The following is a 21,497-nucleotide window of genomic DNA, read 5'->3' as shown; positions in this document are numbered from 1 at the left end:
TTTATTATTTCCTAATGTACCAACTTTTATGCTGTAAATTTTTCTATGAGCTCATAATTTTTTATGCATAAGTAAAATATTTTTTTTTCAATGCATTTACTGATTTTCTTACTGGGTAGTCATAGACGTACAATTACAATTACACAGAGCAATAGCAGCAAACAATTCACAAAAGCGTAACCATATAAAATTTCCTATTTTTCAAATTCACAAATTATTTTCAGTATTTTCTTTTTGCCGTTACATGGCGCTTTGCAAATGTTGCAGTAACCAAATTTATAGACATATTTTCAAAACATATTTTTGAAGAGTTTTGTGAATAATTGTTATTTGCTTGCGTTTCATGCACAAAAAGCGGCGCGTATTTTTCGAATATTTTCTAGTTTACAAGCGTAACATTTCAACAAATTTAGAAAGAGAAAACAGTGATTGTTTGAAAATGGCAAATTTTGAATTCACAAAGAAATTTATGTGCAAAAATGCAGTCACACACACACTCATTTATATGCATATATAATATATTTACATATGCATGTGGCAACTCAGGCATAACTTTTTGAGCACTAACACATTCGCATGCCATTTGTGCATACATAAATTTATGTGTATTTACGCACATACACTAAAACATTTTTGCAAACACACTCTCACATACACGCATACAAATGCACATACATAATTTGCACAGTGCAGTCCATTGATTTAATTGAAAAAGTTGCCACTTTTGCCATTGTTTTAACAAACAATTTTGTGGAATTGCCGCTAGCACTCTCGGTCAATGCCCATTACTTCACGCAACTTACACACGAACTTTGGAAATTTACGCAAGCATTTGGAAATAGATTTGTGAACGAATGCTTCCGTATTTTGACGTTTTCATGAAAAACAAAAGAACTTTATCATTTTCATTTGAAAAATATATGAATGAATTTGTTATGAAATCTGAGCCTTAAAGTGAATCTCAATGGAACTTCATAATTCTATTGTAGTTAGATTATAGAACGGACAACAAAGAGACATATCCAAATACGTTTTACTTTTTGGATAGCAAAAAAAGATTATTGGCCTACTGCTTATGTAGACATTTATCTATCTATAAAAGATTCAGTAACTATCACGTTTGGAGGCTTAATATAGTGCCAAAAGAGTGTGAGCTCAATAAAACCGGCTAGTTCTAGACTGACAGGCTCTGTCCACAAAAACGTGTTTGTGGTATCAACCAGCAGTTTAAAGACGTGCATTTAAATATTTCTATAAACACCGGAATATCACATCCTTTTTTCCCAACCTTATGCTTCAACAACTAGTAACACCGTTAAATTTAATTTCCTTCCCTTCTCTGGACTAGAAGATCACACGGTAAGGAGCTTTGATCCCAAACGCGAAAAATCAATTTTCATAACAGAACTTGTGATAACTGAGGTTCTTTGACTTCCACAGAGTCGGAAATAATATGAGTTTTTTGTAGAAACAAGTTCTAGAATTAGAGGAAAGAAAGCGGCAGATTTACATCAAAACCTCAAAAGTGACAGACTGTGGGATTACTCGCAATTTTAACAGATCTTTTTTGTCACGTTATGTTTAACGGTCATATCATCGTGATGACTTCAAAGTCTTAACCAATATCACATATCTTGTCGCTGATACCTTCAGTCTAGAAACTTCAAATATAATCGTTATTGTATGCACTTGATAAAATATATATTTTACTAGTAAAATTAAAACAATATTGGGTTTTATCAATAATTATAAAGGCGTTTTAATTGTCTTTAGACACAAATACTGTGTCCAAGATGGAACTGTGAATTAAAAAATGTAAAAATTCTCACATTTTCCTTCGATCAGTCTTTAGCCAGATAAGTTGGCCAACATCGAACTAGCTCTAATATATATTGTTCGGAGGATCTTTATAGAGGGCTAAGTGCTTTATATGACAACGATAAATGTTTTAAAAGCTTAATGACTGGGTTAGCAGCCGAAAAAGCTCCTTTAGAGCGATTATGATTCTCGATATCCTTCGTTTTCCACATATATATCGGATGTGGAGAGTTTTAAAGCGCGGTTCTTTGGATTTTTTCAAGTACATGAAATGTTTTAAAATTTTGAGCGGTTAGCCATAAATTCTGTTACATAGTTTACATTGCATAATGCGAGGAGAAATTCGTAGAAAAAGGTGCCGTTACTTTTAATTATAATTTGTAGGCAATGCCTACTCATATATAACAAACAGTTCAGTCTCTGATTTCATTTATTAACAATGGAGTAGAAAGCTAAAAAAAATCGTACTAAGGTAACTGGGTGGGTAAACATACTAATTAACGGTGCTTAATATAAGTGTGGAAAAAGTGGAAATGAAATGTATAAGTTTCTCAAAAACTCCCCGCGTGGTTGGAACCAATCCAGCCATAAAAACTGTTCGTGAACACATTCGCAGAAATCTACTTAGAAACTAGAAAATTATGTCATGCAAAATTATTATATTGACCAGATTAATGTCAAGATAAATTACATATGATCTCAGTACGAACGCCTGCCGCCAGTCAACTGGCCATCTTCTGACAACGCGCTTGAAGCAAATTAGGCACAACAAATGCAAACGGCTTCTTCAGTGGCACGCGGTCAACGCCTATGAAAGTATCCTTTTTACAGAAGAAAAACTTTTAACTTTTGAAGAAGTTTTTCAGTAATAAGTAAAATGAAAAAATCTACGCAAAAACTTTCAAAGATACAAAAAAGTTATTCCAAGGGTTCAAAGTGGTCACCATGCAGCTGCCGTAATGGCTTTGTGGGGAGTCTCCTGTAAAGACGTTACACCTCTTACCTTCTGTGAAAAAATGTGCTTAAACCGGGATAAAAGTGTAACAGCAGAATGTTTTAGAAGGGACGGTAAAGTAGTTAAGTGGTGAGTATTGGATCTTCCAGCAAGATTCTACTGCAGCACATGACAAAAACCACCCAGCAGTGGCTTTATAGCAATATTCTTGTTTTTATAACTGCAGATGATTTTTCGTCTGGAAGTCCAGATTTGAATCTATTGAACTACTGTTTGTAGTCAGATTTGGAGAACATGGCTTCATGAATACCGGACAGAAATTTGGAGAATCTTAAAAAATCGTTGGTTCGTACAGCATCGTCAATACCAATCGATAAGCGATCAATGGCCGAATCGCTTTAGGGATTGTGTGGAAACAAAAGGTGACAATTTCGAATAAAATTTGACACAAATTAATTTTTAGCAAGTTTTTGCTACTTTTCAAGCTACTAAAAAAGTCTCCTACTGCAGTGATTGCGGTCTTGTACGTGACCGAACCATAAAAAAAACGCAAAACAAACAAAAAAATATTACAAAAAAAATTTATTAATCTGTAAAGTGTTTCCTCTATTATGGCTTATGATTGTTACAAAAAAACCTCAATTTAACAAAATAGTAGAATTTGCAAATAAAATCGAGTTTTGTTCAAAACTGAGATAACTTTTAGCTGTCCAAACATATAAAAATAAGCAGAAAAATTAAGCCGATTAAATTATTTGTCACTTCAGCAAATTCCAAAAATGTTGTTTTGAGAAAAACGCGTCTAAAAATAAACGGAATGATCTAATTCTTCTCTGAAATTTTCAAGTTCATCCGATAATTACTTTTTGAGTTATTCGACAAATAAAAAATAAATAAATCTCAAAACTATGTTTCTTGAACTGGTAACAACTGTAACTGGATAACCGATTAGTAGATTTTTATAAAATGTATATAGCTTTTAAAATACATAATAAACTCGGGCCTGATGTAAGGATTTTTTTTCAAAAATTTCGATTTTTTTAGAGTAATTGTTGATTTTTTTTTCCCAAAAATCTAGAAAAAAATTTCCTGAGGCCGCCATTTTGTTAATAATTGAAAAAAAATGCTTCAATCAGGCCCAGGATTATATATTTATAAAACAAATTTTTTGTATCCTATTGATTGCAGATGAATCTCCAAGGGCTTATGGTTATCACCGCAAGGACCTTTATTTGGAACTGTAACTTTGGAAATTTAATTTTTTTTTTGAAATTTTCGTGACTTCAAGTCAAAACATTGGAAATATAATAATGCTATATTACTACTTTTGTAAAATAACACGATTTAATAGCAAGTTACATTAACGAAGTTACGAGTATTTTGACACCCTGAGCAGGGTATATTCAGTTTGCGTCGAAATTTGTTTGTCTGTATATACGGGAAGTAATCCTTCTGTTTTTGAATTTTGTTTGAATTTTGTCGAAACCGCGGATATCGGACCACTATAGCATATGAGGCAACTCTACAATATCTGGAAACCTTTTTCTGATCGGATCTTATATGAAAACTAAAAAATTTATGAAGGGCATTTCAGCTTCGGTGCAACCGAAGTTAACGTTTTTTCTTGTTATACCTGTCTTATGAAGGCTTTGCAAAAACGATGTTTCCTTCAAAGTACGCCTAAAAATGTAAAAATTCTGAAAATACACCCAGCGATACAAAAACAAAACGATTATCTAATAACATAATTTGATTTGCGACTTCAGATGATCCAGCACCGGGTTATGAGGGACACCGTAATTCAACTTTTTTCCAAGTTGTTCCAGTGTAATTGCTGCCAGTGCCGTATTTTTTAATATTTCTCCATAAGAATTAAGCAGAATATCCCTCTAATGTCATACTTTAATATACCATTGGTTTTTAAAAACAAATCTTAACTGTCTCTTCAAAATCATAAAAATGGGCCATGTTTTACACAAATTAAACCTAAGAGGGGAGTTAAGTAATCGAAATCTTCCGAAAATTGTATGGACAGAGCTATACGAAAATATTCCTCTTATGAGTGGCACATTCTTAAATCGCTTTGGCTATTTAACAATCCTCCAGCTGGTTTAAATGTAATTTACGCACTTAGGTACGCTGCAAGAAAGGAATACTTCAAATCCCGCTTATTATTGCAATGTTTGCGAAGCGAAGAAATCTATTAAGTCACACTCAATGCACAAAGCACCGTTATATACATACAAAGCATGGAGCGTATCATCAGGGATTTTTTCCACTTTGAAATTTATTATTGGCGCTAGAAAAGTATTGAACGCTACTCAACGCATTTTTATGTTTATCTACCGAAAAATTTCAATAAGGCAACAATATCCACACGAAGATTTGCGCACCACAATTTATTGTTTGGCCACCTTTGAGACGCGAATGGCAACAACCGCACCCACACACATATACAAGCACATAACAACGTAATAGAAATATGCACGCGTTAGCAATGCCAGCAGCGCACACCAGTTATCCCCACGCTCCACCGTTTTTGATTTCGTGGCATTGTGAGAATTCTGGTTTCTTTTTTGTTCACGCCATACACGCTACTTATGCGCTTTTTTATTACGCTTTATCCCATTTTAAGGTGTCTCAATCTCCACTTATTCGATCATATGCGAGTGTGTTTGCCAACGCAACCAAATATAATAATATTAACAACAACAGCAAAATCTTCATCCTGCCAATGCGCATGCAAATAAAGTAAGTTGTTAAGTTGGCGGCAAGCAGTGACACTTTTATGTGTGTGTGTATGTGGATGTTGATGTGTTGGTGTGTTGTATGAAATGTCAACAATGCAAGAAGCCAACCAAAAGCAATTTTCTCAATACACGCAACGCACAACAAACTTATAATATGGAAGGAAATCTGCATATACAAATGTGTGTGTGGTGTGTACATTGTATGGGCGCCTTAAAGTATGCAAAGCAACATCAACAAAATACCAGCAACACGAGAGTAAAAAGTCAACAAGAAAGGTGCGCAACGTAACAGTAACAATACAGAACAACAACACACATACGAGTACACATATATGCATACAGTTACAAGCCGAGATCTGCAGATAAGCCCACTCGCTATGCAACGAAGTGTATCGAAATGTCTGCTTAAGAGGGAAAATCAGCAAAGCAAAGCAAGGCAGCACATAAAACGCGCGAAACGCTTACAAGTCGGCAAGTCGACACATACAAACACACACATACATGCGCATATATATCACCGTAAAACATTTATGTGACCGAAGATTGCCTCGTCGTTTTGCGGGCGAGGGTGATGGCGGCGAGTGCACAAGTGATATTGCCGATATTTATTATCCACGATATGCCAATACCGGTACTTTTATTCCTTTTTTGCATTTTGCATTGGTGTGTGTGCGCTTTTCATTGCTTGGTTGCTGTGTTGAGCAGTCACTGAATTTTTTAAGGTTTGCGTAGCCTATATTACCGCAGTGGCCGCTGTTGGTATTATTGGCGCTGTAACTGCCAAATTGACAGCTGCTTGCTAGTATATATACAAGTATGCATATATCTATATATATATTTGTGTATGTGTGATAGCATATGACTTTTTGGTTTTTATTGCCACACCTGCGAAGAGATACAATATATTCACCACTACATATAAAAGTAATAAATGTATAATGGATATACATATGTAACGTAATATATAGGTATTTAAAATAATAAAAAATAGGTGTAGTAAAAGGAAATTATTTTTCAATAGATGGCATTATTTATCTGTATCTCGCATTGTAAAAGTCCGATCGGGTTCAGCTTAGTGGCGTTAGAAAGATGACATTTCGTACTAAACACATTTTTTTGACAGTTTTGTGATTGGTTGATCCAGTTTTGTTTGAGCGCGCGTCAAAGATGTCAACTATCGAAAAATCAATCAAATAGTGGAAATCGCCAAGTCCAAATATCGATTACAATTATTCAGGACCTAAGCATTGCACAAAAACCAGTTTGGAACCATTTGAAAAAGCTAGATACGAAAAGTAATAATTCAAGCATTCAAGTGCATGCAAAAATAATCAAGTTTTTTTTACTACTCCTAATATATTTATATATAAAATATTTATGAGACATATACAAACCACTGAAACTATATAAACCCAATTCGCTTAGAACAAATTCTTTCAGCATCTCCTCCGACTTTGTGAAAATGGGTGGAATCTGATGATAACCCCACCCACTCTTCATATAATGGTTATGTTGAAATGATAGGAGCTGGTATCAAAACTGAACAATGGCCGTGGCACCGCACACTCTGAGATAAAATTCCATATCTCAAGAACTACAGGATCTACGAACAAGAACGACGTGATGTTAAAATGAAGTAAAACACTCAAATTTGGTAAAAATGGGTCTTATACTTTTTTTTTGTTATGCAGATAAATTTTTACCATTAATTATTTGAACTAAATATCGGTCAAATGGCCACCACTGCTCCGTTTGCATATCTCCATCCGGTTGCGCCAATGCAGTGTTTCGGCTAAAATTTCAGCTATAGTGGGCTAAGTGTTGTCTTCGAGCTCCTTGAGTGTTGCTGGTTAATTGACGTAAACCTTTGATTAATCATAACCCCAAAGAAAGTAATCTAGAGGCATTCAATTGCATGATCTTGACGGCCATTTCACTGACCAATTTCCCGAAAACCAAAAGCGTCGTTTAACGGTGCACATAATGTGTCCCTGTTTGGACGTGAAATATGAGGCGGCGCACCATCTTGTTGGAAATAGAGATCGTCAGCCTCGATTTCATAACGATAAACGGTTAATTTTTGGCGATGAATTTGCGTTTACTGAACCACACGAGGATTTGACTCACCCTAATAGCAACAATTTTATTTATTGATAAAGCCATTCTTCCAGAAATGGGCCTCATCCACCGGAGAACGTGAATTTCCGTAATAAGCGATAAGTAATAAAGTGAATCATGACATGATGGAATGGCAAACCCTATTGAACACACTGACAAAATTTTACACATATTCGTTGCCAAACAGGGCCGTCACGAGCTGTCAAAATCACGTCATCCCTATTGATAGACGCTGTACTTAACCAGTTTCCACCAATTCCGCACATAACATTCCCCTGTCATTCTTATATTACTGTGTGAAAATCGGACAAAAACCACGCCTACTTCCCATATAACTCAATTTTAAATCCATCTGATTACTTTACTCTCCAGTATACAAATCAAGCACCATGGAATATACTGGGATAAAACTTTTCACATATAGTGCCCTTAAGGTTTGCCGTCTCATAACTAAAAATTTTCATAATCGGGCTATAACTCTTCAAGCAACTAGATACCGAGTATGCGACCCCAGTGCATATCACCAGCGTTTTCTCGAAAATATCGGCCAATCTGTAAAATATGTCATTTAAATTCGGAGATAATATTTCCCTGATAATGATTGTATGTCTAAATAAGTTAACTATATATCGCGTATATCGGTAAATATGTGAATTATCTTAACGCCCATATACTAAGTATAAGAATTTTAAACTTTTACTAAATTATGAGAAAATATAACACTGGAGATACTAAAGTTGTATGTCGAAAATGTGTGAAATCGGTCCACAAATTACCCCAGCCTTCATATACTACCTGTATTGATTTTCGTTATTCCTAATAAACATGAAAAACTTACCGTTGTTATTATTTTGACAGGGACGACCATTGTATCTGACATAATGAAAACCGCGCATAATAGAGAATATTCAAGAATGGGCAAATATATTTAGTGAACATAAGCATTTAAGGTGTAACTCTCGAGAGCAAAATATGACGTTATTTCGCACTACTCCAAAAAAGATTTATACCGCCACCGCCTTTATCATAACGATTATCGATCTCATCCCATCTGTTGACTCTTTCGAATTGTTTAAGTTTTACGACTGCGCACTTCGGAGTACAGCCTCTAGAACATTCATAAAGCTTTTCTTTAAATCAAAAGATCACAATTTAAATAGAACCCTTAATTTACCGTACTGATTTTGAAAACTTTAATTTTTTATGTTATTTGAGAAATATAAATTAAATAATTAATAAATTAAACTACTCAATGTTTTACATTAAACCTACAACATAAAATATTTAAATTAGAAAATTTCCCCATGAAGTCAAAGGAGTTGAGCATAAATGTGCTGCACTACTTGTACATCAAAAGTCGTGTATGTTTGTGTAAAAATAAATTTTCTAATGCCTTACTTATGTCTCTCTTATCCTGTTTTGACAACTTAATACAGTTGAAGGTAAATAAAAACAAAACTGAATTTTAGTCTCAAACTCAAACAAAAGCTGAGTGAAAGCTTAATTCGAGACATCCCAGTTTATTACATATAAAAAGCCAATGATTTGTTTTTCAATTTCAAATTTTACGAAACAAGATTAGTTTTAAAAGTTAAAAGAAACAAACAAGTAAGTAAGTGGGTTTGCTACTCGAATATTGGAGACTCGTAAGTGAAAGCAGTAGAAAATTACTAAACTGAATTCCATGTAACGACAGTTTGAATGGCACTAACTTATTTCTGTTAAGAATAGATTAATCACAGATTATTGAAGATATGGAGCAATTTTTACATAAATAGATTCTTTGACATTAGACAGCACTTATTTAAATCGTCATGAAATTTGTACATAGCTTTTATAGGTCTCATCTTACAAACCATAGAATATCTATGATTCAAGTTGATTTTATACTGTATATATCCGTAAAACTAGCTCAAAGGCTTTGAATGAGATTATTTTGTTGTTTGGTTGAAAAGAGAAGCGTAGGAGCGCCAGACCGCAGACGGTCGCACATCGGCCCATTGTGCTATTGTGCTCCCGGGTGGTGACCAAAATAAGCCGTAGGTTTGGTAAGAAACTTGATTTTTTTTCAACCCCAGCTGAACAATGTCTCTTAAGTTGGTTCATTGGGAGCCGTGAAATATATACCGCCTCAACCGGCTGAATTCGTTTCCTTCTATTTCTATATGACTAGGTACCTAAATTACATTAACGGAGTTACCTACTGAGTGTTTAATTATTGCCAGCTTGCTAATGCAGTAGCGCTACGAGCAGCCTTCATTGCCGCTTGTTTGTCTACTAAAAGGTTTATGAACCTGTTGTTTAGAGCAGAAGCCCACTTGGTACAGCTAAAGGCATAAAATCATGAGCTAACCTTAAGCATTGCCTCATAGTTCACTTAAATATGTAAGGAGGATAACCTCCAAAGCCTTTGTTGATGTATTTTTTATTACGCACGTAATCTTCAGCAAGCAGGCCCTTTGCACCTGTTCCAGGGGTTTGATGCGGCACTTTCTCGATAATATCATCCACCACACCACCAAACCATATTGTAGTATTAGACGGATGACACCTATGTAGAGCCAATAGACATGTGGAGTCGTAAACACCAACAGTAATGTGATGATACCTTTTCCATCGTATATAGCTTGTATATTGCGTAGCATATGACTTAACCGATCAGATTGATGTCAAAAAAAGCGATAGCCGATATAAGTGCAGCCGTACTCGCGTTGGTAAATGCGCATCCATGTCAATGAATGCCACTCAGATGAATTCTTGATTTTTTAAGGAAATTTCGATTGTTCCAACTACCTCAATTCCAAACGATTGGCTGAGATTTGTGTTTGCTGAGTTCGTCGCAAATCCTTTCCATACTTTGTAGTAGGAAGGATCTAACTTTAGTTTAATGCCATAAATGTTTGATATCAGTTTAGAATTCCCACCAGACCCTATATATCGAATAATATGTTTTTTGTTTCGGTTGTGCTTATCTTTATACCATATACATCGATAATTTTTTATTGAGCTTCGCATTACTTACAATTATTACAAAAAAATTAAATTGTGATTCAGCTTAGAACTTTCTATAAGCCCATCATAATTATACCCTCCACTTTTTTGGCTTTATTGCTTATAGGTCCGTAAAAGAGATATTACATATCAATTGTAATATTTCACTTAACATAATGTAAGTCAGTATCAAGAATTACATATTTATATATAACAACATACAGGTTAATAATAATAGCTTGATTTTGTTATATAGCTTTACTTCACAAGTAAAATATTGAATTTAGGTTAAGGTAAGGTTAAGGTTATAATAGGTTAGTGTACTTTAATAATCGCTTGTTCATTTTTATAAATCTTGAGTGCGCTTGTTCCCGTTGCTGATTTCCACTAGGACCTCCGAAATGAGGTGTTTGGCGGTGACTAAGATTTGTCTGCTTAAAATTAATTAAAAACCAAAAACCAAACAAATTTTATATTATTACAGATGGTGGGTTCCAAAAAAATTGCTTTTTTGCTGAAAAACTCACATTTCAGAGTGGCTTAAAATCGAAATTACTGCCAAAATCTTCTTCTCTCGATCTTTTTATATACATATATCTAAGAAAAAAGTGAAAACAACGTTCGTTTAAAGTTTGCGCTCATATCTTCAAAACTTTTGCGGGATCAACTTTAAATTTTTAGTGAATATTCTAAAATATTTGTAAATTCGATATATATTTGCAAAACAAAATCGATTTTTTTAAATTCACCACTTAAGTGAGCCTACAATTTTTAATATATGTTATGAGGTGATGGAGGTTCGATGGCCAAAGTGTTGTCACTCTCGATCGTCATCTTTCTGTTTCCCATCACTGAGGTTTTTATTTTAAAAATTATTTGTATTGTGCGATAAATCTATGTATTTCTACTTTCCCATAAACACTTTGAATTCTTAGCGATTAAACTCGCTAATTACTTCAACTTATGAAACGGATTAGCTATCATTTGCTGAAAATATTTTCCGAATAATATTTCTCATTAAATTTTGATTAGCAACACTTGAAATTACTGAACAATTCATTTAAATTTGCTTACAAGGAATAAAATGGAGAATAGTAAAGAGCAAGTAAACTTACAATGCATAATTAAAAGTAATTATTCAGCTTAGAAAGATAATATTTGTAGAATATGAGACGGGGAACTCGCCTCATTCGCACCTCCACTTCGATCAAATTCGATTACAATGTAGCAACAATATTGGATGAATGGCGCCGAATAAAGTTTATAAGATATGAAAATGAACAAGAATGGATGCCAAAAGAAATGCCGCATACTACGAAGTATCGGAAGCAAGTCCAAGGCCTGTATGCAAAAGTGAATAAAGAAATATATAAAATGAAAGGGAAGCAAAGCTTTATCTCCGAGCATCTCAGCATGATGAGCTCGATACGCGGTACTAGAGCTATGGGCGGACTGAAATTAACCATCAGCGATATCATGGATGGGGTATGTAAGGAAATTGTTTATCAAAAATTAATATTATATGTCTTAGCGGTTTTAACATGAGAAACAAGTTAGTTTTTAATGTCCGTAAATATTTGGATAACTTGTATCATTATCGTTTATTAGTTATGAAAGTAATTTGTGTAATAATTGTAATTGTGGTTTCTATTATCACTGATTGAGTTATCGCACCCAATTCGTACGTAGGCAAATTTATTGAGGCGGCTAATATCAATTCGCTAAGTTCGTAAAAAGTATGGCAACCTTGGCATCAACCTTAGTCTGCGAAAGCTGGACAGTGGAGGAGAAAGTGTCTAGATGTTTTCTCCTCATCTTCGTCATTGTAACTTCCACAAGTTGCGTCATACAAAAGCTTAAAGTTAACACAACTATGATTGCAGCTATGTAAGCATTGTTGAAAGCTAGCAGGTCAATTAGACCGTTTATGTTCCACTCTGAGCCAGATGGGTTTCGTAACCCCACAAGTGCTGGTTGCTGACCAACGCTTGATAAGCTCGCGCGAAACCTTTAAATACAGCGCCCGAATGTACAAAGACAGTGGCACCACGGGTTCCCATCCTGATGCAATTTTGGTATGGGCAGACAAGTTTAATATGGAAGTAGCTTAATGCAAAAAAAAAGTACCGGTCCCACTCCACTCCACTGGAAACCAAACGCGATGTGGAGCATATTCCATACTCTTGTCAAAAGGTTTCAATCGTGCGATTATGACATATATGGGTTTCTTTACTCTTTTTGAAACTGGGAAATCCTTAAAGCAAATAATTCAATCGTCATCATCAATGTTCTTCTACCGTTTACGTTCAAGATGAAAGGAAGAGGATATTGGAACAATATTTAATCTCACTCATTCAAGTTCTTCTTATTAACATATTTGGTCTTACCCTAACCTAACCTACTTTTAAAATCTAACCTATTATCTTATTAGAAGGTTTTATTGTTATTATTTTCAGGTACCCAGCATGACAATGGTCTTCCGGGAAAACGAGCTTGCTGGTGCTCTATCAAGTGTGTTACCAATGCCTTCAAGAATTTTCAGATGCAACGATTATATTCATGTAGTGCTGCGCCCAACTAATTCTGTAGTGCTTTATGAACATAACAGTGAGTCGGTGCGAAAGGGTTCTCCCGAATCGTCAGAAGTAATTGACGACAACTTAGTATATGAATATCTGACAATGGGAGAGGGACGCTTGCGCGGACGCAGGGATAGCGAAGCGCAAACGCGCAGTGTATTGCTTTTGAACGCGGCAGTCGAAACTGGTCATATATATCAAAGGGACTCCAATGATTATACATCCAGATACGATATATATGACACAATGCATACACATAAACAACACAAAAAACAGAGTAATCTCGCGAAATGCCCGACCAAAGGCACAGAAGACTGTCTGAATGCACTGGCTCACAGTGCGTCCTTTGCCAGAGCTGTAATGCGTATCGAACGCGGTTTGTCTATTAATTCCCATATTAGGGGACAGATGCATTATCGCAATTTATTAAAACAGACGGGATTACACAAAAAAGGCATGTACTCTTATGACATCCAAGAGCTCTTCCGTTTCACCCAACCGCCTTTTGAAAGTCTGAATCAACCATTTAGGGTGCGTAAAGCAGTTTCGGATTTAAGTTTTTGCTTCGGCAATGCCGATCTGGTTGCCGTCGCTTACGGCATATACTCGTATGCGGTACAAATACCAGCAACGACTGGCAACGTATGCGTGTGGAGTATTAAGAATGTATTGCATCCGGAACGCACGTATTCCTACAACTCTCCAGTTACGGCAGTGTCTTTCTCGCCTTTCGATCACTCACTCATCGCAGTGGGTATGGCCAATGGTTGGCTGGAAGTACGCGATATAAGCGTAGAAAATAATCCACCACTGTTAATTATAAATAAATCAGCTATAACAGGCAATGATCCCGTTATTGCAATTAAATGGTATTTGAAGCCCATTTTTCCATGTCAAGGTTTTAAGCGTTTCATAACTCTTTCACGAACTGCAGTGGTTCGTAAATATCGTTTTCACAATGGACCTCATGTTTTCACCACGGAATTGACACGTTTGACTCGCGTACGTGGTGACACCGAAGGCTTGTCTTTGCATAGAGATGCCCCAGACTTAGAACAACTTTCCGACAGCACCTTATTCTGCTTCAACTTAACCTTGGATCCACTGAATAGAGACTTATACTACGTACTGACCGATCAGGGTTGCATACATAATGGTTCAATGACACTGGAGCACAGTTTCTCGCTGCCATTACGCACACACATATATGGATCGGTCAACTGTATGGAGTTTTCGCCGTGGTCACCGAAAATATTCCTTACATGTGGCAATGATTGGTATGTATTGACTAATTAAATGTGTGTTTTGTAAAATAGCTGGCAACTCTTTTGGAACCCTTTTCTAATGTAAACTTTTCCAACAGCCTTTTAGTTTAGCATCCAAATTGTATTATTTTGTTTGACATTTAAGTCGGTTGAATATTAAATTTTAATCAGTTGGCAATACTAAAAGTATCTTTAACCGTAAGATTTCTTAAAGACTTAGCTATACTGTAATAATTCGCTCTAATTTCCATTTTTTACGGATTTAAAATTTAAAAAGGTGGCAACCCTTCTAAAAATGTTTTCAACAGTAAGCTTTCTTAAATTTCTTACTAATTTATTTTATTTATATTATTAAAAAAAGTTAATCAAACATCTGGCAACCCCATTCAAACAAATTTTCACAATAAGCCTTTACACACCTCTGCAAATTGATATCCAGCCCTTCAAGAGATGAACTACTGTAATAATCACGTTTCCGCTCCTGAATCAAAAAACTTTTAACTCTACTTATATTCTTGGTCCACAAGAAATTCGACAAACTCGAATAAACATCCTAACAATTTAACTTTTGAAGATTAAAACTTTTCATTAATGCATAATATACCTTTCATAGGTTCGTGCGAGTTTGGATGCTTGGGGTGACGGAACCACTTCTAGAGCTAACTCATAAAATGTTTCCAGTACATTATGCCGCCTGGAGCCCCACTCAATCGACCACAATATTTTCACTGACACGGAAAACACTCGACATATGGGACATACGCAATCCATTTAGACCGATCCAATCCGTGAATGTGGCCTCGAGTCACAACACCCTGTTCAAGTACACAAACGAATATAAAAACGCATATACATATTTATATAATTTATTTCTGTCTAATTAATATTTTTAGGCCCTCACCAAGTGGCACCGCCATTATGATTGGTAATGAGCATGGCGATGTAATTGTTTGTGGTGTGAGCGAAACCTTTATTCTGTCCAAATTTCAATACGACACGATGGAGCACGCACTTTATGCCGGCATACAGAGCGAGAGTCTTCGCCAGCGGGTAAAAGAAGCTGGATTTTTCGGTTATGCCAACAAAAGTAATCGAAGAATGTTTCCAGCAGTTTATGCACGCATTTAAGAATCTTTGAAATTAATAGATGTGTTCTAGGGGTGCACATAATATATATTATTTCAATTTGAAAACTAAAGTCTAGTCTGAGGGGGCCAAAGTCATTCTGGCGTCATAGATCCGACTGTCGTCGAAACAAAAATATCTCCTATTTTAATAACGCTAAAAATAATAAAAAAATTTATTTTTGAGAAATCAAGAAGTCGTTTTTTATACTCTCGCATCATGTTGCTTCGGAGTATAATAGTTTTTTTCACCTAAAGGTTGTTTGTATCACCTAAAACTAATCAAGGTAGATATGGAGTTAGATATGTACATATATAAATGGTCAGGATGATAAAATAAGTTGGATTTAAGCGAAAATATAAGTGAGCTCGGAATTAAGATACACAACCGTTATTTGGTACAAATTATTATGGTTTAAAGGGACATTTGTGTGTTGAAAATTTTTAAAAATGGCCCTGGACCCGCCCCTGATTGGTTTAAAAGATTCTAACTGAAAAAACTATATTCAGTTTTAAGATTTATCAATTATCTAGCTTACGAAACACTGAAGGCTGATTAACTTTACGGTTAATGGAGCTTATCTCGATTTCAATATCTATGCAAGGTTGATGCATCGGTTAGATATTTATTGTAAAATGCTTTAACGTTGATAAAAAATTACAGTATCGGCCAGAGTGAGCTGAGGTTTATATAATCTGTTAAACAACATTTAAAAAAGGAGAAACCGTCTTTGCCCGAGTCGGAGGAAAAGCCCAGAAGAAGTCGCTCATATAAAAGACTATCAAAGTAAATGACCGTTTTCGAGTCGCAAAGCCTATTAGAAATTGAAAAACTACAAGCAGAAAGCCAGACGTTTGGATATACATTGTTCAAAAATATGCCATAAGCGATCGCTTTATTTTTAAACCGAGGCCTGCCGACTACGATGGAGCTCTTATGAAGGCCGAGTGCAGCACAATATTGCGGAACAAAAATTGATCAAACTAAATGGGTTTATTCGGATCTTAAACAACATAATTAAATGGAATGATGAAAAATAGGAAGGAAAATAATACAATACAAATTACAAACAGTTTTCAACTGAAGAATATAACTTTAACAGAGCCCATTATTTTCTTGCAAGCAGAGGCTACTGAACTTTTTCGGCTCCTGTCGTAACAAGGTAGTAAAGCCTAGTACATTGTGCTCCCACAAATGAAACTATTTTATACATATATGATATCTTATAGAACAAAAAAAGTAGATAACAATTTTAATCAAGGCTAGTGCCAGCTGTTGATTATGTTGTAAGAAAGAAACCTCATATATTTTAAGAAGAACTAATAGGAAGACATCTCCATTGGACTACGCTTCAAATTGTCACATAAATAACAAAAAATCAAACTTGAAAATTTCCTAGACTCGTCTTAAGAATCAGATAATGAAAACCAGAATCAAATAAGCTTTCATTTTGCTATAAGCTCTTTTGTAATATAATTTTAACAGCACCCAAAATCGCTAGTCACCTTGATTCAGTCAATTGTATTAACTCTTCAAGTGCCCATCGCCTTGCACTAAACTCTTTAAAATTGCATAGAGCCCACACATCGGACATGTCATGTCCTAAACTCGTGTGGATTAGCAAAATTTGAATTCGCAACGAAATTTTCCATCAATACATGGAAATTAAATTAAAAAGGGGCGCTTTAAATTAAAAAGCAATTTATTTAAAAATTTACATATATTTGGAAATATATAAAACACACACTTTCTATGCATAAATAGATTTGCCCGCTGCCATTTTGTTTTCCCCTGGCGGCGCAACAGAAAGCGATCCCTGTGCGTACACAGACCTAAATACAAACAAATTTTTACAGTTAACAAAATTCGGTTATGCTTTCGGTGCCACCGGGGGCACACCTAAAGTATGGCAAAGAAAGCAACAAAAACCACATATAAATATGGAGCTGTGTATGTAAATATGTATGAGCTCGAATAACTGTGCATTTAAATTTCAATTTATACCTTTTCCGGTTACATCAAGCCATCACGAAGGAACTTTTTATTATTTTTATACCCTCACAACTTAGTGCATGGAGTATAATACTTTTGTTCAACAAACATGAACCAGAGGAATTTGGTTGGTATTTCAGATGGGCAAAGTCGAACCTTTACCACGCCTACAAAAAGCCCTTTTCCGAAAAGATATAGAGTGCTATAACTAAGTAACAAATAATTTTACAAAACTTAAATGTGGTAGATGGAGGATCGTCTGTGGTTATAAAAAAATTTTGAAAAGTGGGCTTAGCCCCGCCACGTGATACGTTTACTATACTTCTCTTCCAAAGTATGAAAGCTTTAACAACCAAACTTGATGTTTGGGTAAAATCGGATATTAAGCACATTCACTTCTTATAAAAAGTTATGTTGAAAAGTACAAAGCTTGCAATGCAATGAAACTTATGAATAATGGTAATAGGTCAAAATGTTCACCTCTCATCTGCAAATGTTAGAAATCTGACCTTTCAACACCCTAGATGCCGCATATCGGGATTTCAGTACCTGGCTAACTTAATACCGAAAATATCAATATATCTGTGAGATATCTGAGATGAAGTTAAGAGAACAACCTTTCCTAAAAATAACGTGTCCTTATGCCGAGAATGGATAAAATTGGCTAATATACAAATTTTCGAAATTTCTGGTTGACTTTAACAAGGAGTAGCTTCGGTCAATACATGAGGTATTTTATTAAAACTTAGAGAGAATATTTTTCCGGCGATAATTTGGCGTGGTGCTAAAAGTGGACAATTAATAGAGATAATTCACTAGCCTCCATATACCTTTTATAAGGATTTTTAAATAAATATGTGAGATGAATTAAGTTAATGGATGAATGTGGTCCCGATGGCACCCGAACTTAGCTCTTCCTTAATTGTTGTTATAACATACTGTTGATGTTGTTGTTGTTGCCAGCAAGTGCTTTATAAGGTTGAACACGTGTAACAGCTGTTCACAATGTGGTTGCAAGCAACCAATTACACCCGCAACATGGTCGCCGACGTGTGGATCTAAACGAAACAAAATGTTGAAAATTTTCACTGAATGCCGCCAACACAGTGGCAGAAGTTGAACATTTGACGAGCTTTGAATGGTAAAAATGTAAATGACACAAATGAATAAAATGCAGACCTTGTCAGGCGATATCAAAAGAAAATGTCTCGAAAAAAGTGTGGTAGAAAGCTTAGAGCCTGAAAAGAAAGTCAGCAACACATGTGCAACCCCGCTAAGTAAACAATAGGAAATATCCAATACCCAAAATTTGTGGGAGAACTGATGCAAATCAGCCTTCGAATGTCGCCCCACCGACCGACACACTTATCACACACACATATGTACACTTGGGCACACGGCCTACATTTTGACACTTAATAACATCCTTGAAAGTGCCAATAAGGTCTGTGCAAGAGTTAAATGGAGAAAAGTATGCTAGCAGACCCGGTGTCGGCTTAAGGTTCTCGCTGTACGCTGCTCGCTTCACTTTAGTCAGCATCATCGGTGCCCTAACGGAAATTTGCATATGAAAGCGGTGTCAATAAAGCATGTCGGTATGCCAACATTTCGACATTTACGGATTTGTCGATTTAGCAGGGTGAACGAGTTCATTGCCGAGCGGTCCGAAATGGTTGAAATGCTAGATATGTCGAAAATGCCCACTTACAAATTCCAATGCCAATGGGAAAGAGTTAAGAATAATATCTAGGAATTCAAACTGGTAATTTGCATAACACAGCCGCCCAGTAGCGGCACTTATTACATACATATGTAAATGAAAGGCTGCGGAGCTTTATTTCTTTGGTTTGTAAAATATTTGATATTTTTCTCAATGAAATTAGTTAATTATTGTATAGTGGTAGTAACTCTTTTGTGCTTAAAATTATTGAAATTATATAGACTAACAATAAATTCTCTTGCGTCTTGTTGGTTTTATAACTGCCTCGAAGCTTTTGACCGAGGTCTTCATAACTCTCACTCGTTTCTCAGATCGTTTTTTCCTTTTTTTTTGGAGAATATTTATTCAGAAGACTTGAGTTGCTTTGAGCTCACTATTTCATCATCCATTCTCTCAAAGAGTGTACACATGGAAGCAACAACAAAATTGTTCAGTACAGTTTAGCACAAGAGAATATGCTGATATCTCATTACAGTGTTTTAACACTCTCTTTTTTTACCTCTATAATACCAGTCCCCGTGGTTTAACCAGTTGTTGGTTCGATTCGCCACTTCTCAAAATTTCAATACATAAGAGACAGATCTTAGTTAATTTTTAGTTAGTTTTTATAAATTCATCAGCCTAAAGTAGTGAAGAGTTCATAAAATTTCATCACTCATAAGTTCACTTGGCAGATTGTCATTGCTCAGTATAATCAGCCATAGGTTCGATGCGATCAAAATTGTTTTTTTTTACACATGATTTTGTAGTTCTTGAAGCATGTGAGAATCCAAACCCTTCTACTTGGGAGTTGGAGCATATGTATGAAAGCTCTATAAGACTGGTCAAAGAACTGGAAGTATTATTATTTTCAAGAAAGGTGATAGTTTCACAATTTAAGGCAATTTTACCCGAGGTGCTATAATTTAAAATGTTCCAACGTGATCTAGTAATGGCACTAGACAAAGGTACAGAACTAGAGCTATACTATATATATTGTATATATATAACTGAAAAGAAAAATGTATCTGAAAGATAGAATACGTTTTCCCGTCTACCGCCAGTAGTAATCACATCTACACCGATAAATTAAAATTAAAAAAGGTCAAGTTTCTTATAGAACATAATCGATAGAAACTCGTTTCAACTTAACGATTAGAGAACAGGACAAGTTGTCTTCACTTTCATCCGACAACTCTCTGTGTACGACAGAGTAGTTAAGTAGTTACCATGGTCTCACTTCCATAGGCGCCAATTCTACAATCTCATAGAAGTCTAATTAAAAAGCATTCCTTAACTAAGTGAATTAATTATTTAAATTTATTCTCAAATATTTCTAGACTTTCTACGATCTTAGTTTTCTAAGAAACCTTTGAAATGGTGACCTTTCTACCGGCGGTATCCTTATTGGTACTGGCCATTTGATTGGAGTAGGTCTTCTAATCGGTGGTGGCCTGTTAATAGGGGGTGATATTTTTATTGGAGATGGTCTTTTGATTGGCGGCGGGCTTTTTATTGGAGGTGGCCTTTTAATTGGAGGTGGACTTCTAATTGGTGGTGGATTTATTGGAGGTGGTTTTGAGATTATTGGTGGTCTTTTAGTCAGAGATGGCTTTGTGATCGTTGGTAATTTTTTGGTCGGAGGTGGTTTGGTGATCGTTGGTGTTTTTTTGGTCGGAGGAGATCTTGTAATCGGTGGGCTTTTGGTCGGAGGTGGTTTTGTGATCGTTGGCAATTTTTTGGTCGGAGGAGGTTTTGTGATCGTTGTTATTTTTTTGGTCGGAGGTGGTTTTGTGATCGGTGGGCTTTTGGTCGGAGGAGGTTTTGTGATCATTGGTGGTTTTTTGGTCGGAGGAGGTCTTTTAATCGGTGGGGTTTTGGTTGGAGGTGGTTTTGTGATCGTTGGTAATTTTTTGGTTGGAGGTGGTTTTGTGATCGTTGGTATTTTTTTGGTCGGAGGAGGTTTTGTGATCGTTGGTAATTTTTTGGTCGGAGGTGGTTTGGTGATCGTTGGTGTTTTTTTGGTCAGAGGAAGTCTTGTAATCGGTGGGCTTTTGGTCGGAGGAGGTTTTGTGATCGTTGGTAATTTTTTGGTCGGAGGAGGTTTTGTGATCGTTGGTAATTTTTTGGTCGGAAGAGGTTTTGTGATCGTTGGTGGTTTTTTAGTCGGAGGAGGTCTTGTAATCGGTGGGGTTTTGGTCGGAG

At 35.7% G+C, this 21,497-nt stretch overlaps 1 protein-coding gene across 1 annotated transcript; it reads left to right on the top strand.

The window, feature by feature from the left end:
• The first annotated feature begins 11,613 nt into the window (after positions 1 to 11,613).
• On the top strand, positions 11,614 to 15,788 carry LOC106618860 (dynein axonemal intermediate chain 1). The gene is made up of 5 exons (XM_014236755.3): positions 11,614 to 11,737; positions 11,797 to 12,117; positions 13,089 to 14,488; positions 15,090 to 15,299; positions 15,370 to 15,788. The coding sequence occupies exons 1-5, from the start codon at positions 11,717 to 11,719 to the stop codon at positions 15,602 to 15,604; spliced, it is 2,187 nt and encodes a 728-aa protein (XP_014092230.1). The 5' UTR covers positions 11,614 to 11,716; the 3' UTR covers positions 15,605 to 15,788.
• The last annotated feature ends 5,709 nt before the right edge of the window (positions 15,789 to 21,497 follow it).

The sequence above is a fragment of the Bactrocera oleae genome, chromosome 5, assembly GCF_042242935.1.
Source record: "Bactrocera oleae isolate idBacOlea1 chromosome 5, idBacOlea1, whole genome shotgun sequence".
Taxonomy (NCBI): domain Eukaryota; kingdom Metazoa; phylum Arthropoda; class Insecta; order Diptera; family Tephritidae; genus Bactrocera; species Bactrocera oleae.
Note: the sequence above shows the minus strand (reverse complement) of the source record. Positions and strands in the feature narration are given on the sequence as shown.

What these genes read in the sequence shown, in the direction of transcription:
- LOC106618860 (XM_014236755.3), top strand. Translation starts at nt 11,717, where the DNA reads ATGGAGAATAGTAAAGAGCAA. An exon ending in TCAGCGATATCATGGATGGG is followed by an intron (nt 12,118 to 13,088) that starts GTATGTAAGGAA and finishes TATTATTTTCAG; the next exon opens with GTACCCAGCATGACAATGGT. An exon ending in AGTCACAACACCCTGTTCAA is followed by an intron (nt 15,300 to 15,369) that starts GTACACAAACGA and finishes TAATATTTTTAG; the next exon opens with GCCCTCACCAAGTGGCACCG.